This window comes from Sus scrofa, chromosome 12, assembly GCF_054392235.1.
Source record: "Sus scrofa isolate SSC_HxYL_T2T_F1_AM1 chromosome 12, Sscrofa_HxYL_maternal_Yorkshire_Landrace_v2.0, whole genome shotgun sequence".
Taxonomy (NCBI): Eukaryota; Metazoa; Chordata; class Mammalia; order Artiodactyla; family Suidae; genus Sus; species Sus scrofa.
In genome coordinates this window covers 20,382,670-20,401,330 of record NC_139394.1, presented here as the reverse complement: position 1 = coordinate 20,401,330, position 18,661 = coordinate 20,382,670, and the positions used below count along the sequence as shown (strand labels likewise).

The 18,661-nt window shown below is 44.2% G+C and overlaps 1 protein-coding gene across 6 annotated transcripts in view; it reads right to left on the bottom strand.

Annotated features, from left to right (window-relative positions):
- EZH1 (enhancer of zeste 1 polycomb repressive complex 2 subunit) overlaps positions 1–18,053 on the bottom strand; it is a 34,105-nt gene extending 16,052 nt beyond the window's left edge. The window contains exons 1-9 of one of the 6 annotated variants that reach the window (XM_084982733.1): positions 17,871–18,053; positions 8,579–8,669; positions 7,307–7,427; positions 6,787–6,915; positions 5,819–5,938; positions 4,092–4,212; positions 2,522–2,698; positions 1,334–1,436; positions 551–714 (exon numbers count right to left, since the gene is read on the bottom strand). In XM_084982733.1, the coding sequence (XP_084838859.1) occupies positions 551–714; positions 1,334–1,436; positions 2,522–2,698; positions 4,092–4,212; positions 5,819–5,938; positions 6,787–6,915; positions 7,307–7,423 (931 nt within the window). In that variant the 5' untranslated portion in view covers positions 7,424–7,427; positions 8,579–8,669; positions 17,871–18,053. 6 annotated transcript variants of the gene reach the window in all.
- Between the last annotated feature and the right edge of the window lie 608 nt (positions 18,054–18,661).

Sequence of the window (18,661 nt, the reverse complement as noted above, 5' to 3'; positions counted from 1 at the left end):
AAAAACCTTTAAAAATTTTTAATCATTTCTGGAAGTTTCCATTGTGGCTCAGGGTAATGAGCCCGACTATATCCATGAGGATGTAGGTTCGAACCCTGGCCTCGTTCCATGGGTTAAGGACCCGGAGTTGCCATGAGCTGTGGTGTAGGCTGCAGATGTAGCTTGGATTCTGCATTGCTGTGGCTGTGATATAGGCCAGCAGCTGTAGCTGTGATTTGACCGATAGCCTGGGAACCTCCATATGCTGCACATTTGGCCTCATAAAGCAAAAAAAAACCAAAAAACAAAAAAAACCCCACACCATTTCTGACATCAATACAATTCTTCCAAAGCTAGGAGGTACTTGGGGACAATTATGTTGCTGGTTATTCTGTTCTGACCATGCAAAGCACATTTCACTATAACTGAACAAGAGAACATAGAACTGGCCCTTTATAAAACCATCATCAGATCAGAGGCTTGGAACTCTATACGATAAACTAAAATAAACAGAAAGAAATGGTGGCCAGGGATGGAAAACAGGAGAGTCTTTCAGAGTAGTCCCACTCACGATGAAGGAAGCAGTCGTATTTAAAGCAGCGCCGGCAGAAAAGTGTGTGGAAGGAGTGCAGAGACTGCTCCCGCTGCACGGACTTGGCATTGGGGCCATCGATGTTGGGGGTGCACTGAGGGGGAAGAGCGTTGGGGTCTGACATCTCTGTGAGTTCTCGATACCTAGTTAAGAAAAGAGAAAGAAGGGTTCCTTCAAAGGGAATGTCTCCTCTGAGAAAATGCAGACTGAGCACCAACAGTCACCCAGGCCCTGTCTGCCAAGGGAGGATGAGCATTTTCTATGAGTCTTGTTTTGCTTTTGTTTTTGTTTTTTATGGCCACACCCATGCCACATGGAGATTCCCAGGCTAGGGGTCGAATCGGAGCTGCCACTGCTGGCCTAGGCCACAGCCATAATAGCAATGCAGGATCCGAGCCAAGTCTGGGACTTCTACAGGTCTTATTGAGGACGGAATGGTGGCTAACCCAGTGAGTACACCACTGCAGTTATGCTGGGCTGGCTGTACGCCTGAAAGTAAGGGGAGGGTAAGATTTGATAAATATGGTGCTGGATTAACTCTCCAGAAAAGTGGTTAAAATCTTAAAAACGTCTCTGCCCAGATTTACTCAAAAGCCAACAAACGATGGCCCTTAATATGGGAACGGCCATTCAGAGGTAATCAGCAGTGTGGGCAAATCATAACGCACTTACCATAAACAAGGCTTTTTATTAACCAAAACCAAGCTTGTATGAAAGTTTTGCCAGGTACTCTATGCGGCCTCTGGGGGCCGTGCTCGTTACCTCTCCTTCATGTCATCCGGGACGCCGTTCTCAGGGAACATGGAGGCGATCGCACTGAAGATCATGTCGTTTGGAAACTGCTTCTTGGAACTCTTTTTGTTGCCTGAATTGGAAATGATAAAAAGCCCCTGAGGGCAACAACCAGAACAGGCACACAAAGCTTTTGGATCTTTCTCCTTTCGTCACAGCATTTTGATTAGAGCTGCTCTGTAACCTAACCATTGACTATTTAGGAATACATACGGAAGCTCAGTGCTACCTGGATCTCTTTAATAGCCTACTGGTAAATAAGGAACTCAGAGTGATCTACATGTTAACCACAAAATCCATGTTCTAAGACAGAATCTGGAGGTGAAACCAGAAGTTTCATGGAGAGATCTGAGTACAGAAGAACTCCACCGTAATGCTGACGCTGAAGAACAAGACTGATTCTCTAACTCTGTTATAACAAGAGAGAGAGAGACACTGTGTCTCTGGACATATACTATAACTAAATTAAATGAAGAGTTTAATTAAACAGCATGGGAAAGTGTTCACGATGTAAGATTAAATAAAAAGGGATATAAAACGATGTATGTGTATACACACATAAATGTGGCACAATACCAATTTAATATATACCAATACATGCATGTTGATTTACATATATACTTGAAAAAATTGATATATAACACTGTATACATTTTAGGTGAACATATATATGTGTATATACTTACATTTTTTAAGTCTAGAAGAAATATTAATATTGGTTATTTCTAGGTAGCAAGATAATAGGGTAATTTGGTTTCTTCTTTATAACTATCCGTATTTTCTAAACACACAATTTTTTTTTTGGTTGCACCTGTGGCCTGTGGAAGTTCCCGGGCCAGGGATCAAACCCGAGCTGCAGCTGTGACCTGAGCTGCTGTGGAGATAACACTGGATCTTTAACCCGTTTTCCCACAGTGGTAACTCCCAAACACACGATTTTTATGATTAGAAATGAACAATGATTATTCTCTAAGTTCTCCTACTTTCCTCTTCAGCCAGGTTACGGTTATCTTAAGCCATGAGTCAATGAACATGTTTTCCTTTTAAATGGCCCCATGAGAAATACCAATAGCCTTTAATAAGCAATAAAGCTTTTGTGTTTGCCTCCTCACCTCTCCCTGTCACTTTCAAGTGGAATAAGGAAGTCGTGCTATTCACCTTCAATAGCATGTCGTTTTCGCTTTCTCGTTACTGGCAGATCTTCTTTGCTGTCATCTTGCTTTCCATCTGAGTTGTCATTGTGCCCGTCCTCCTCCTCATCCGAGTATTGATTCAGAGCATCTACCAACTCCAGGAAAACAGCATCACTAATCAGCACAGAGCCAGGAATCATCTCTGAAACATAAGAATTAGATGGATGAGCAGTGGTTATTTCACCCTCTATTCATCCTCCTGGGAAGGTTTTCCTGTATTCACTCCTGAGGCCCAGATAGATAACATGTGTATATTTTTATATAGACAACCAGGGAATTGCAATAATTTGATTGGCTCTTACAACTGCAACAGTTCAGCTGACTAGAGTGGGGAATCCAGTTCTGGACTTCATTCTTTCATTCTTTCTAGGGGCTTCACTTCCTCAGTAATACATCAACCTGTATTTATGGCCCAAAAATCTCGTAAAACTGTGCCAACAATACAAATGTGACAGAGAAAGAGTGATAAAAGTGAAAATGTACCTGGTTTTGCTATCCAGAGGTCAACAGTGATTCTCTAAATCAAAAGACAGCACTTTTTTCTAAAATCATACTACATACGACTTAGGATAAAGACTCTGACACTAGGGGGCACTGTGTATAAATAATGTATTTGAACAGCATGACACCACCACCCACCGTTTGTCAAAAGAGCAGGTGAGGCTGCTGGTCTGCAAATCCATAGAGAGGCCCTCTGCAATTTCTCCCTTCTTACATGCTGACAGCTTTCTCTAAAACTACAGCTAAATACAAACAACTTGCTTTTGAAATTGTACATAAACCCCTATGTCTCTTTTTGCTTTAGTCTCCTAGGCCCTCCCCAGTCACAAAAAGGCTGACTCAAGAGTTAATGATGGAGTTCCTGTCATGACTCAGCAGGAACGAACCTGACTAGTATCCATGAGGACGTTGGTTTGATCCCTGGCCCCGCACAGTGGGGTAAGGATCCAGCGCGGACATGAGCTGTGGTGTAGGTTGCAGAAGGCTTGGATCCTGTGTTGCTGTGGCATAGGCCAGCAGCTGGAGGTCCGATTAGATCCCTAGCCTGGGAACTTCCGAATGCCATGGGTGCAGCCTTAAAAAGAAGAAAAACAGGAGTTCCCGTTGTGGCTCAGTGCTAATGAATCCGACTAGTATCCATGAGGTTGAGGGTTCGATCCCTGGCCTTGCTCAGTTGGTTAAGGATCCAGCATTGCTGTGAGCTGTGGTGTAGGTTACAGATGTGTCTCAGATCTCTCGTTGCTGTGGCTGTGGCCTAGGTTGGCAGCTACAGCTTGGATTTGACCCCTAGCCTGGGAACTTCCATAGGCCTCAGCTGCAGCCCCAAAAAAGACAAAAGGAGGAAAAAAAAAGGACAAAAAACAAAATTTAACTGGGGTACTTTTAATATAAAAATTTTTACTCTCAGTCATGTGATGACATTGAAATATTCTTCCCTGTGTACACCATGAAGAAGCAGATAAAAGTAAGATGAGGATGCACAAACAAGAGGTACCATCCTATCAAAGTTTTCTCAAAGAGCCCAACCCTACTACCTTCTTCACCATGGACTTTGCCATCGTAGTTATTGATCAGCTCCTCAATGAAAGTCTCATCTTCTTCCTTCACCTCATCGCCCATGTAGGGAATATTGCACAAAACGGTCTCATCTTCTACCTGAAATCAAACCAGATGTGATTCATTCCATGAAGCCACTGTGCATCTCCTCTTTCTTCTTTAAAGAACCTTTGCTAAGACTTTTTTTGCCAGTTAAATCTCCTGAAGATGCCTTTTGTTACACAGTTAACTGCACTCTAAAGACTGGCCATTTTGTTTTGCCAACAAAATCTCACATGGAAGAGGATGATGCTACTCGTAGAAGAAAAAAAAAGTCAGTTTTACAACTTGAGAATATTAACTACTAAATGTTAAGCTGGATACTAACAATGGTATTTCCACCAACACCTAGAATTGGATTTATTTTTCACAGTGATCCCATCGATTACATCATTTTACCCAACAAACATCATTGTGAAATAGGTACAAATACCACGTAAACTACAGTCTAAAAGGTGTTCAATTCTAATTCTTCTCATAAGTAGAGAGACCGATAAATGACAAGGAAGGCTTCCAGGAGCATAATCTGCAATATAACTGGAATATTTAGAACTGAAACTGTCTACCATAAACTGTCTGTATATTCAAAGACTAACTTCCTGTAATCATTATAAAAAATTATGATTACAATTCATGTCACTCACACTCAGTGGAAACCTAAAGTCAACTACAGTATGAGCTATGTATAGTTTCTGGCAATAAACAATACTAATGGAATTTGTTTTTTTTTTTTTTTGGTTTGGTTCAGCAGAGAATACAATCATTCTTAGATCTCCAACTATCAAGTAAAGTCATCCTGAAGTTTTATTCTAAGAGATGAATATAAACCTATATCCTATTCTAGTCAGCAGAACTGCTCTCTGTCACCAGGCATTATAAGCAATGGCAGTATTTAAAGAGGACTGATTATCAGGACCACAAACAATCCTAGTAGGAGTCAGCATAAAGGCCCAGATGAAAGGATTGTAGGTCCAAGTGTGCCTCTGTTATCTCAGCTGCTTTCATAGCATCTTGCCTTTAGGGGATTAAGAAAGGATTGCTCCATCAGCAGGGAGTTGTCAACCTGCTTAAGCCTGAAGTGTCTGATTTAGACTGCATTTAACTGCACATAATTGGGCCAAGGTAGTAAGGGAAAATTGGAGTCTTGCCCAGCCTCTTTCATTCAAAAAAGAACCAGCATCGGAGTTCCCGTCGTAGTGCAGTGGTTAACGAATCTGACTAGGAACCATGAGGTTGCGGGTTCGGTCCCTGCCCTTGCTCAGTGGGTTAACGATCCGGCGTTGCAGTGAGCTGTGGTGTAGGCTGCAGACGCGGCTCGGATCCCGCGTTGCTGTGGCTCTGGCGTAGGCCGGAGACTACAGCTCCAATTCGACCCCTAGCTTGGGAACCTCCACATGCCGTGGGAGCGGCCCAAAGAAATAGCAAAAAGCCAAAAAGCCAAAAAAAAAAAAACCCAGCATCAATTCGCAAGCATACTTCAGAGAGCACAAAATATAACAAGTTAGAGCAACTTGCAACATGTGTTTTTCAGAGTAAATAAATTACAAAAACATTCTGCCCTGCATGGCCAAGCTTTGTTAAGTATATCCTGACAACAGCACAACAACATTAAAAAAAGAAAAAATCATTCAGTTTAAACAATCACCATGGTGCTTTCAATACATACCATAAAGTTCTGCTGAAGAGGGGACCAGGAATACATGATGGGAACCAATGCAACTGTGTTCAGAGACCTCATTAACATATGCTGGCTTGCAAATCCCGGGAAAATGCTCTCTATGGTACACTGAAATATAAGCAATGACATGGAGACGGAAAGGCAAGCATAAAACCCAAGAGAGAATCAGTGTTTCCTTCCAAAATAATCCCCAGAGCCTTCTAATTCTTACAAACCAAGAAGCTGAGGGTTTTGTAACAATCAGCTCCTAAAAGGAACCCCTCGACTGCAAACCTGCGGAAAGCAGGAACTGTCTCTTATTCACCTTCCAATCCTCTACGGAGTCCAGCACAGTGCCTCCCACACTCAACTGAGTTTATTTCAATCTAAAACTGTTGGTCTCCTTGGGCTGTGCACAACAGCAAAGGGCCTCTGAGAGTCCTAGGAGATGAGGAGGAAGTCAAGGAAGTTTGCCTGAAGACCTAAACTTTAAGACAGGCGACATCAACATAGCTGCATAGATGACGGGAACAGCAGGGGGAAGCAAAGTAGTATGGAAATTACCGTCACATTCTGCTTTGGGAAAGAAAACTGCTCTCAAGACACTACACCTGTTTTTTCATATTTTAAAAATATTATCTCTATAAGAAACTGTCCATTATCCATGGCATTCCTTTTCCAATTTCAAAGTAGCTAAGGCACCAAAAAGGCACAAAAAAACCACGTTGCTTTGAAGCTGGTATACAGAGCCCAGGAGAAAAGACAGTAAATATCTTGTTCTTCCATTAAAAATTCATGATTATACTCATTAACTGAGGAGAACAGATGAATAGTTACACATTTATCATCCCAGTTAGCCCAACTTGACTATAATGGCTATATCCATTATTCTTATTTTCTAATAAATCACAAATACAGGAAAAAAAACTCTCAAGTCCAAAGAAGAGAGGAAGGCTGAGTTTAGACACTGGAAGTACCTTTTTGAGAAAAGGATGCCCACTCACGGGCTTCATCAACTGAACAGGTTGGACACGAAGCTTCTTCCATTCTTCATTGAGGATCTGGGTTTTTTCTTGAACTTTTGCAAAATTTGCTACATATAGAGCCTAGGAGAGCCAAGGAAAAATGTGTTAGGATTTCAAGATAAGAATTAAAAAAAAAAAAAAAAAGGAGTTCCTGTTGTGGCACAGTGGAAACGAATCTGACTAGGAATCATGAGGTTGTGGGTTCGATCCCTGGCCTCAATCAGTGGGTTAAGGATCTGGCATTGCGGTGAGCTGTGGTGTAGGTCACAGACGCTCAGATCCTGTGTTGCTGTGACTGTCATTTAGGCCGGCAGTTGTAGCTCTGATTCAACCCCTAGCCTGGGAACTTCAATATGTTGCAGGTGCGACCCAAAAGGGCAAAAAAAAAAAAAAAAAAAAAAAGAATTAAAAAAAACCCAACCCCTCCATATTGGATCCATACGTAAAATATTCACTTCGGAAATATTTTTACCTTTGCACCCATATTTGCCTGAAGCCGTTTAAGCTGCCGAAGTCGCATGTATTCAGATTTAACTTTTCTCTTCCAGTATGTGATACATTTGGAAGTTGGGGGATTTTGTATATCCATTTTGCTATAATATAAGAGAGAGAGATGAGAAATAGCATTTTACTGCCTGGAAATGAAGCATTCCTCAAATGCAAATAAACATGATCAGCTATGCTTTCGTTCCTATTACACTTATCCATATAAACATAGATTAAATTAAAGAACCCACATCCATAAGTTCAACACAAAGTTTCAATTAAAAAAAGATTTCGTATCAGCAATTCCTGGTCTGACTGCCTACTAGTTTAGCCTCTGTCCTCCTGTGGTACCTTGTTTTCAATTTAGCTCTCAAGAGTTTCTTTCACTGATATTTAGAAACTTTGATTACTTGGAAATTTGGAAGCCTACTCATAAACTTGATTAAGAAAAATGTTTAGGTGCTCCTGTCGTGGCTCAGCAGAAACAAATATCACTAGGAACCATGAGGTTGCAGGTTCAATCCCTGGCCTCGATCAGTGGGTTAAGGATCCAGTGTTGCTGTGAGCTGTGGTGTAGGTCACAGACACAGCTCGGATCTGGCATTGCTGTGGCTGTGGTACAGGCCGGTAGCTGTACCTCTGACTAGACCCCTAACCTGGGAACCTCCATATGCCGTGGGTGGGGCTCTAAAAGCAAAAAAAAAAAAAAAAAAAAAGAGAGAGAGAGAAAATGTTTAGCAAAAATCAAGTTAATATCAAAGAGTTTCATGGAAAGACCTACCCACGCTATAAAACTTTAAACTGCCTAAATCTACGACATGCCTAGCAAGAAAGGTCAGATACGACAACAGCATAATCTTATCTCTAAGACACATGGAAATATATAACCCTGAAAATCACTTTGTTTGTTTGAATTAAGGTTCACAGTTTTAAAGAAGTACTTACTGGAGTTCCCGTACTGGCTCATCGGTAACGAGCCCAACTAGTATCCATGAGGATGTGGGTTCCATCCCTGGCCTTACTCAGTGGGTTAGGGATCCAGCATTGCTGTGAGCTGTGGTGTAGGTCGAAAATGCAGCTTGGATCCCATGCTGCTGTGGCTGAGCTGTGGTGTAGGCAGGCAGCTGCAGCTCCAATTCGACCCCTAGCCTGGGAACTTCCATGTGCCGCAGGTGTGGCCTTAAAAAGACCAAAAAAACAAAACAAACAAAGAAAAAAAACCCAAACTGGAGTACTTATAGTACTACACTCTACCTACCTTATAGAGTGCAAGGCAAAGTGTAGAGTTTTATAAGTGTCTTCTGTTCTTCAGAGGAATGGCAAGACTCAAAGGCAAAACAAATGCTCAGCTTTTCAAGAGAAGAGACAGCAGTTTTAAGTCAGTGGAACATACTTAGACCTTGACACCCTCAGTAGGATGCTCCCTAAGAACAATGAAGACTTTGAGGTCTCTGCTACCTCTATAGCAGGTAATTCAGGTCCTGATAATGCCTGACAGCATTTGAGAAGGTTGCTTTATTTTATTTAATTTGATCCTTCCAGTCATACTTACAAATATCGTCTCACAATTACCAAGTGTGCTTTTCCGAACCAATTTCTAGGCTCAGCTAGCAGGCCCATCAATTATTTTAGAGAAAGAACAAATATTAAGTACATTAAAAAAATGAATAAAATCTACAAGGGTGTATTTTTACTCTATATCAACTACTTGGGTTTCCTGGAGAATTAATTCTATTCATTTCACCTAACCTTTTAAATTTCTAAAAACATTATAAGGAGCTATGAAGAGCCAAAATTTGAAACAAAGCTAGAGTTTAGAAGCATTTAAAAATTACCTGTTTTCACTCATTAGAAATGATAGCACAGACAAGAAAACAGCAAAATGTGGCCCACTGTCACATATATGCCACAATCAGATCATGACTATAATATCTCATGCAACTAGACTTTAAGAGGACTGTATCTGAATGTTTTATTTGATAAGCCAAGTGGATTGGTGTAATGCTATGGGTTTTTTTGGGGGGGGGGCCACAGCCATGGCATATGGAGATTCCCAGGCTAGGGGTCTGATTGGAGCTGTAGCCACCAGCCTATACCACAGCCACAGCAATGCCAGATCTGAGCCAAGGCTGCGACCTATACCACAGCTCACCGCAATGCCACATCCTTAACCCACTGATAGAGGCCAGGGATCAAACTCGCAACCTCATGGTTCCTAGTCAGATTCGTTTCCCCTGCGCCATGATGGGAACTCTAGCGTAATGCTATGTTAATCCCCCCTTAGAGGATAAATAAAGGAAGGATGGGATAGCAAAGAAACAGACAGATGCACTCTTTATTGTTAACTCAATCAAGTGATTCAGCTCTTAAAAACAGAATTCCCTGTGAGTTAAATATTCTTTTTGTGGGAAGGGAATGAAACACCACCATGATCTAAGAATTTGAATCCCAGAGTGCTAAAGTGCTGGATTATAAAGTTAAGCAGGGAGTTCCCATTTTGGCACAGCGGAAATGAATCGACATAGTATCCATGAAAATGCAGGTTTGAGCCCTGTCCTCTCTCAGTGAGTCGAGGATCCATCATTGCCATGAAATGCGGTGTAGGTCGCAGACATGGCTCAGATCCTCCGTTGCTGTGGCTGTGGCTGTGGCTAGGCCAGCAGCTGTAGCTCCAATTCGACCCCTAGCCTGGCAACTGCCATACGCCGCAGGTGTAGTCCTAAAAAAGAGTAAAAAAAATTAAGTAGACCTGAATATCCAAGAAATTATTGCATCTTCTTCCTCTGACATCTTTTAGTACTTCTCATTCCTCTAAGGAATGGCGGCCAAATGATGGACTCTTCATTTCTGAATGAAAAAACTATTTAAGGAGTTCCCGTCGTGGCGCAGTGGTTAACGAATCCGACTAGGAACCATGAGGTTGCGGGTTCGGTCCCTGCCCTTGCTCAGTGGGTTAACGATCCGGTGTTGCCGTGAGCTGTGGTGTAGGTTGCAGATGCGGCTCGGATCCCGCGTTGCTGTGGCTCTGGCGTAGGCTGGTGGCTACAGCTCCGATTCAACTCCTAGCCTGGGAACCTCCATATGCCGCGGGAGCGGCCCAAGAAATAGCAACAACAACAACAACAAAAAGACAAAAAAGACAAAAAAAAAAAAAAAAAAAAAAAAAAGAAAAGAAAAAACTATTTAAGAACATACACCCCACTCACATATAATGTTAAGTACCTGCTTATATAATTTCTCTTCTGAACAGGCTTAATAATATCTTCTTCAGGAAATGAAAATACTGTTCAAATCTGGGACAAAACTGCCTCCTTAAGATGGAGGCTCTTGCTCTACTGGCTGAACTAGCCAGAGGCTTCTTCACAAAGCTGCCTCCCTCAGAAAACTTAGGTTACCCTTATCAAGACCCAAATGACTCAAATGCTTTAGATTACAACTCAGCCACACATCATAATCTCTTTAAAAAAAATTGGGGGAGTTCCTGTCGTTGCGCAGTGGTTAACGAATCCGACTAGGAACCATGAGGTTGCAGGTTCGATCCCTGCCCTTGCTCGGTGGGTTAACGATCCAGCATTGCCGTGAGCTGTGGTGTAGGTCGCAGACGCAGCTCGGATCCGGCATTGCTGTGGCTCTGGCGTAGGCCGGTGGCTACAGCTCCGATTAGACCCCTAGCCTGGGAACCACCCATATGCCACAGGAGTGGCCCAAGAAATGGCAAAAACACAATAAATAAATAAATAAATACAGTTGGTTTTGGGGAATTCCCTGGTGGCTCAGTGGGTTAAGGAGCCATCATTGTCACTGCTGTGGTGCAGGTTAGATCCCTGGCCCCAGAACTTCCACATGACACAGGAGCAGCCAAAAAGATGGTTTTGAACTGCAATCCCTCTCCCACTCCTTTTGGAATTCATTTCCCTTTTTGAAATAGTAAGCTTAGGGCAGGTTGCTCCATCCATTTAAAAAACTGGAGATCATGGATTTCCCGTCATGGCGCAGTGGAAATGAATCCGACTAGGAACCATGAGGTTGTGGGTTCCATCCCTGGCCTCGCTCAGTGGGTTAAGGAACCAGTGTTGCCGTGAGCTGTGGTGTAGGTCGCAGGCGAGGCTTGGATCCTGTGTTGCTGTGGCTCTGGCATAGGCTAGTGGCTACAGCTCCGATTAGACCCTTAGCCTGGGAACCTCTATATGCTGCGGGAGCAGCCCTAGAAAAGACAAAAAGACAAAAAAAAAAAGGAGTTATAGGAGTTCCCATTGCGGCTTATCAAGTTAAGAACTCCACTAGCATCCATCAGGATGCAGGCTCAATCCCTGGCCTTGCTCAGTGGGTTAAGGATCCAGTGTTGCTGTGAGTTGTGGTGTAGTCACAGACGTGGCTTGGATCTGGCATTGCTGTGGCTGTGGTACGGGCTGGAAGCTGCTGCTCTGATTTGACCCTTAGCCTGGGAACTTCCATATGCTATCCTGAAAAACAGGTGCAGCCCTAAAAAGCAAAAAAAAGGGGAAGGTTATAATTAAAATATAATTTTTTACAGTCTATCAAAAGAGATGATAGTAAACACACCACAACAGTCTAACAATTAATGGCACTATTTCTTTTAACATGGGATCTGAGCCGCATCTTTGAACTATACCACAGCTCACAGCAATACTGGATATTCAACTCACTGAGCGAGGCCAGGGCCCAAACCCACATCCTCATGGATACTAGTCGGATTTGTTTCTGCTCAGCCTCAATGGGAACTCCCTTAATGACACTATTTCTAGTGCTTTATTTGGCCAGTGTAGTACACATATATACATGAAAATGTCATTGAGTTTTAACCAATCATGATGTATAATAAGCCACACTTCCTCCTTGTACAATTAAAGTGCTATCTTAATCTCTTTTGACCATGAGCCAATATCTATTTTGCTTGGCTTTTTACTGGGTCTTCAATGTCTCTAGAAGTTTGTTTGGCAGCTGGACATACACCCCAAAGAGAGTATGAGGAAGGTGAGACATGCTGTTTGGAACAGATAGGTATGATTAAAATAAACACCTGAAACGCAGCCATAAGATGGGTTCTCATAGCTAACCAACAACTACCACTTCAAAGATTTTTTTTTTTTTTTTTTTTTTGGTCTTTTTGCCATTTCTTGGGCCGCTCCTGCGGCATATGGAGGTTCCCAGGCTAGGGGTCGAATCGGAGCTGTAGCCACCAGCCTACGCCAGAGCCACAGCAACGTGGGATCTGAGCCGCATCTGCAACCTACACCACAGCTCATGGCAACGCCGGATCCTTAACCCACTGAGCAAGGCCAGGGACCGAACCCGCAACCTCATGGTTCCTAGTCGGATTCGTTAACCACTGTGCCACAATGGGAACTCCCAAAGATTTTTTTTTTTTTTTTTTTTTTTAAGGCCAACAAACAAACAAAATTCAGCATTCACTAGAAAGGATTTGCAGAAATGGGTTCATTCATTGCAGGCAAAGGAAGTGGCAGACAAAAATTTTCAACTTTACTATACTAGATCTATGGAGTGGGGGGGGCATGCCCATGGTATTCGGAAGTTCCTGGCCAGGGATTGAACCCATGGCACACGAGCAACCCAAGCTGCTGCAATGACAATGCCAGATCCTTAACCCACTGTGCCACAAGAGAATTCCCTACTTTCTCTTCTATAACAAATAATTTTATTAACCAGCAGGCTAAGTAAGGCTTCGGAAGTGGATAGCACTGCAGATTCTTAAGTTTTCCATCTCAGTCTTTCCTGTACAGCTCAGTGAAGCTGAAACATGAACAGAAGGGGTGACCTGTCTTCTGCGAAGAACTTTAGTAACACACAGTTGAATCATTCTGGTGATTACCAATTTCATTAACATTTCCATTAAAATCAGCTCTGTGGCTAGGTATGCGGCCTGATAGATTCTTTAACTAGGATCTATTAAGCACATTTTATATCTATATTCTATTTTTGTTATTAGTTTGAGCTTCTGGGCACTATACCCACAGAAAGAATCTTACTGCAGTTCCCTTTGTCGTTCATCGGTAATGAATCTGACTAGTATCCATGAGGATGTGGGTTCAATTCCTGGCCCAGCTCAGTGGGTTAAGGATCTGGGGTTGCCATGAGCTGCAGTGTAGGTCACAGACGAGGCTCCGATCTGGCATTGCTGTGGCTGTAGTGTATGCCAGCAGCTGCAGCTCCAATTCAACCCATAGCTTGGCAACTTCCATATGCCACAGGTTTGGCCCTAAAAAGAAAAAGAAAAGAAAAAAAAACTAAGAATCTCACTAACAGGAAACCGTGACCCTGAATTCTTAAGATAAAATGATAGCATTAATGTCTTCTAGTTACTTCCCTAAGAGAATCAGGTCATGTGCAATGGAGACAACGGGAGTAAAAATCAAAGCAGGATTAGTTTTTATGAGGGCCAAAGGAAAATGCTGGCACATAGGATGTACAACGCTGATTCAGAAAATTAAAGGAATCTCCTAAGGGTCTAGAGCCCTACCGTGGCTGGTTCTGCATTACACTAGCACAAAGCTTAATATTTACCGACTGCTCATTATCATTCAGTAAAACAAGAATTTTAAGTGATTCCATTTTGAATCAAATTTTTAGGGCCGCTCCCATGGCATATGGAGGTTCCCAGGCTAGGGGGGGAATCAGAGCTGGAGCTGCCAGCCTATGCCACAGCAACAAGGGATCCGCGCCTGTCTCTGACCTACACCACAGATCATGGCAATGCCGGATCGTCAATCCACTGAGCAAGGCCAGGGAATGAACCCGAGTCCTCATGGCCAAGTAATAATATTCCAGTATGTGTGTTTACACATATATATAACCTTCTTTATCCATTCCTCTGTTGATGGACACTTAAGTTGTTTCCATATCTTAACTATTGTAAATAATGCTGCTTTGAACACTGGGGGAGCATATGGAAGTTGCCAACTATTTCTGAATTAATGTTTTTATTTTCTTCGAATAAATACCCAGGAGTGGAACTGCTGGACTGTATGGCAGTTTTATTTTGAATCTTCTAAGGAACCTCCATACTGTTTTCCATAGTGGCTGTACAAATTTACATTCCCACCAACAGGGCACCAAGGTTCCCTTTTCTTCATATCCTCACCAGCATTTGCTATCCTCTTGTCTTTTTGGTAATAGCTACTTTAACAAGAGTGAGGTGGTAGCTCACTGTGTGGTTTTGATTTGCATTTCGCTGATGATTAATGATAGTGAGCATCTTTTATGTGACTGTTGACCATCTGTAAGTCTTTGGGAAAATGCCTATTTTGGTCCTCTGTCTTGTTTTTTTCTCGTTTCTCTGTAGTTTAACTATCTATATAAAAATGTACTTATGTTTTTATTTTTTATTTTTTGGCTGCACACACGGCATGCGGTAGTTCCAGAACCAGGGATCAAACCCGAGCCACAGCAGTGACAGCACCAGATCCCTGACCTGTTGAGCCACTGAAAACTCCCTGTAATGCATTGGTTTTTCTTTGTTCTTCCCTTCCTGGTTTGTTTGTTTTTTTTTTTTTGGTCTTTTTAGGGCCTCACCCTCGGCATATGGAGATTCCGAGGCTAGGGGTCTAATCAGAGCTGTTGCTGCTGGCCTACGCCAGAGCCACAGCAACACCAGATCCAAGCCACGTCTGCAACCTACACCACAGCTCACAGCAACGCTGGATCTTTAACCCACTGAGCAAGGCCAGGGATCAAACCCACAACCTCATGGTTCCTAGTCGGATTCGTTTCTGCTGTGCCACAACAGGAACTCCTCTTCCCTTTCTTTTTAAGGCCACACCTGGCAACATGGAAGTTCCTGGGCCAGGGGTCAAATCAGACCCACATCTGCAACTTCTGCTGAAGCTTGTGGCAACACCAGATCCTTAACCCACTGAGCAAGGCCAGGGATCGAATACGAATCCTCGCAGAGACAATGTCAGGTCTTTAACCCACTAAGCCACAGCAGGAAATGTGTTTTTAGTGTTGTTTAATGTAATGTTTTTTGTTTTTTCAGATTTTCTTTGTCTTTTTAGGGCTGCACCCGCAGCATATGGAAGTTCCCAGGCTAGGAATTGAAATCAGAGCTGTAGCTGCCGGCCTACACCATTGCCACAGCAATGCCAGATCCAAGCCGAGTCTGCAACCTACACATCTCACAGCAACACTAGATCCTTAACCCACCAAGCAAGGCCAGGGATCAAACCTGCGTCCTTGTGGATGCTAGTCAGATTTGTTTTCACTGAGCCATGAGGAACTCCTGTAATGTGTTTTCAGTATTGCTGCCACAAACCTTTTTTGGGAAGTAGCTAGACAACAAAGTAGAAACTGCTTTTTTTTTTTTTTTTTTGGGACTGCACTGGCAGCATATGGAAATTCCCAGGTTAGGGGCGGAATCAGAGCTAAAGCTGCTGGCCTATGCCACAGCCACATTAGTGCTGAGCCACCAAGGAAACTCCCTAGAAACTTTTTAAACTGACTACAAGATAGGAAAAAGATATACTTAGTGAAATAAATTGTTACATGTTTCACATAAGGCACAAATCAAGGGGAGGAATTCTTACCCAGAGAACTAAGGAAGCCAGATTTCTGATGTCAAGAAATAAAGAGACAAAAATAATATTCTGAATAACCTTTTTACAGGCATGCTAATTCAAAGGCAAATATAAGAGAAACGAGTCCAACTACATTTTCTCTCCTTTAACCCTTCTCACGAAAGTCTTCTTGGGAATAAAATTTCCATTTTTTAATCCTAGGCTCCTAATTCTAGCACTGCTTCAAAGAGAATTAGAGTAACAGCATAATGAAAAAGTAATTTCCACCTCAGGAAGTTTTAAAGTTCTTTCTCAACATCAAATTCTCTGATTGGCCTACAAGTACTCTGCCAATTGGCATATCTAGGATCCAGATTGCCCAACTCCCAGTCCCAGAGATCTTCCCACTATTTATTCTACAAATATGTACTGAGCATCTGCACTGCTGTGCACTGTTTTAGGTGCTTAGGGTACCTCAGTGAATAAAACAAACATCTCTGCCCTGGGAGAACTGATCCACATATATCAGTATACACCTTGACAGCAATAGTACTACCACACCTTTATAGATGATCTTTTCCTGTATTATAAATGTGGGTTTTTTTTAATTGCTCCTTTTTTTAAAAAAAGTATATCTCCTAATACTTTCTTCTATGCAATTAAGTAATCTTTTTTTTTTTTTTGCTTTTTTAGATCTGCATTCGCGGCACATGAAGGTTCCCAGGCTAGGGGTCCAATCGGAGCTGTAGCTGCTGGCCTACAACACAGCCACAGCAACGAGGGATCCCAGCCGCATCTGCGACCTACACCATAATCACGGCAACGCCAGATCCTTAACCCACTGAGCGAGGCCAGGGATCCAACATGCATCCTCATGGATGTTAGTGAGATTCGTTTCCGCTGCGCCACGACGGGAACTCCTGGCAATTAAGTAATCTCTTTTATCAATGCCACACCATCCCGGCTCTGGGGATTCCAAGGCTCAATACAGACAAGCTCTCGCGGAAACCTCTGATAGAATTAGCACCTTCTCAAGTTGGAAACTTCATTCAATGCCGGTTTCTTAAACTTAAAAGCCCTGGGTGGGGGATTTTTCTCTTTAAAGGCATGATGGCAGCAAATGCGGAAGAGACCCACATTTCAACGCCATCCTCACACGCACTCAGTTGTCCTGGGCTCTTGTCTACCTCGGCTCTCGGCTCCCCATCCCTACCCCTCTTAAGCCCTAGACTGGACACCTAGGCTACTCCATTTACTACAATCCCGTACTTCATCCACAAAAAGCCCACTCTCAATATTTCCATGCGCGGCACGAACATCCTTCCACATTCCTTCCCCTCCCCGTCCCCGAAACAATTTCTCAGTAGTCCCTATTTACCGAAATAAGTTTGTCCCACATTTCCTAACAGGCAGGTCCCAAATGCACCACCCTGCCTTTGCTTCAAGGCGCTCTCCCTTTGATCCCCAAGAGAATTCTGGGGTAGGCAGGGACTGGCGCGAGACCAAATTGGGAGAGAACCCTCTTACTCAGGGCTGGGGCTTGGGGAGGCGAGCTGGGCGCCGAGCGCGCAAATCTGAAGGAGCCACACGGCACCTGCTCGACCCCGAGTGCGAGCGCCCCTTTCCATTTTGAGCTTTAGGAGTCCCACTCACCGCACCCTAGTCCCGGCCCTGTTTTTACTACCACCGCTTCCTCAACACCCCCCAAAGTCATCGGAAGCTGAGCCTCCCCGGTGTCCGGTCCTCCCCGTGCACTGCCCCAGCACCCTCGGAGTCCACCTCGCCAAAGGCCCCCAGCAGATGCCACCGCCCACCCGCGCCCTCCCTCCGTTGGGGCTCCCGCCCTCCCGACCCACCCCGCCCTCCAACGGGATTCCCCGTCCCGATGCCCGCCCCCGCCGCTCCTCCTCCGGGACACACTGCGCTCCCCGCAGCAGACACGGTCCTCGCCCGGGACTCTGTCGCCCCGTCGACCCCGTTCCCTCAGCCCTCGGAACCAGGAGTGGGCGCCCCGCTAACCCCGGCCAGATGGGTAATGTGCCCCTCCGCTTCCTCCCAGTTCTCTGACCCCTTCGACCCTCCTTCCCTCAGGCCCCGGGTGGCAAGGTGCGGAGGCCCGGCCCCACAGCCCGGCCCCACAGCCCGGCCCGGGCTTGTTTACTCACTCACCCTCCATCCCGAGCCGCAGGGATCGGCCGCTAGGACGCCTGCGCGCCGCGGCCCCGCCCCCGTGGCGCAGCCCCGCCCCGCGCCTCCTCCCGGCGCTTGCGCACTGCGCCGCCCGCGCCCCGGCTGGTGCAGCCGCCTGGGCTTCCTTCTTCGCACATCTGGGGCTTGGCGCCCATACGCCCAACTCCGGAGTCAGAAGTGGTGTAACCCGAGTCCGACGGTTTCCATGGCGGCGCTGTCCGGGGACAGGAAGGGCTCTTGGGAAACCTCCTGGAGCCACTAATATGTTGAAGACCTTATCCAGCGGTTGCACCATCCCCACACGCTGGTGACAAGCCACTTCTCACTTAAGCGTTTGAAACCAACCTGAAACCCCTTTTTAGGAATCTTTCACATCTGCAAATACCCCCAAACACCTGTCTATGGGCTTTAAGTTATTCTTGCCTCATTTGAGCCTGACTTCCCTATTTCTGTCAATAAATTTCCCAGTTATTTAGTAACTGCCTTGAATTCTCACAAGATACCTGTAAGTTACAAAAGGAAAAAGAGTAACTTCATAGGACAGAAATCTAGTAAACAGCACCTTAACCAAGTGATCAAAGTTAACTAGTGCTGAGAGATATCAATATGATGCAATGATA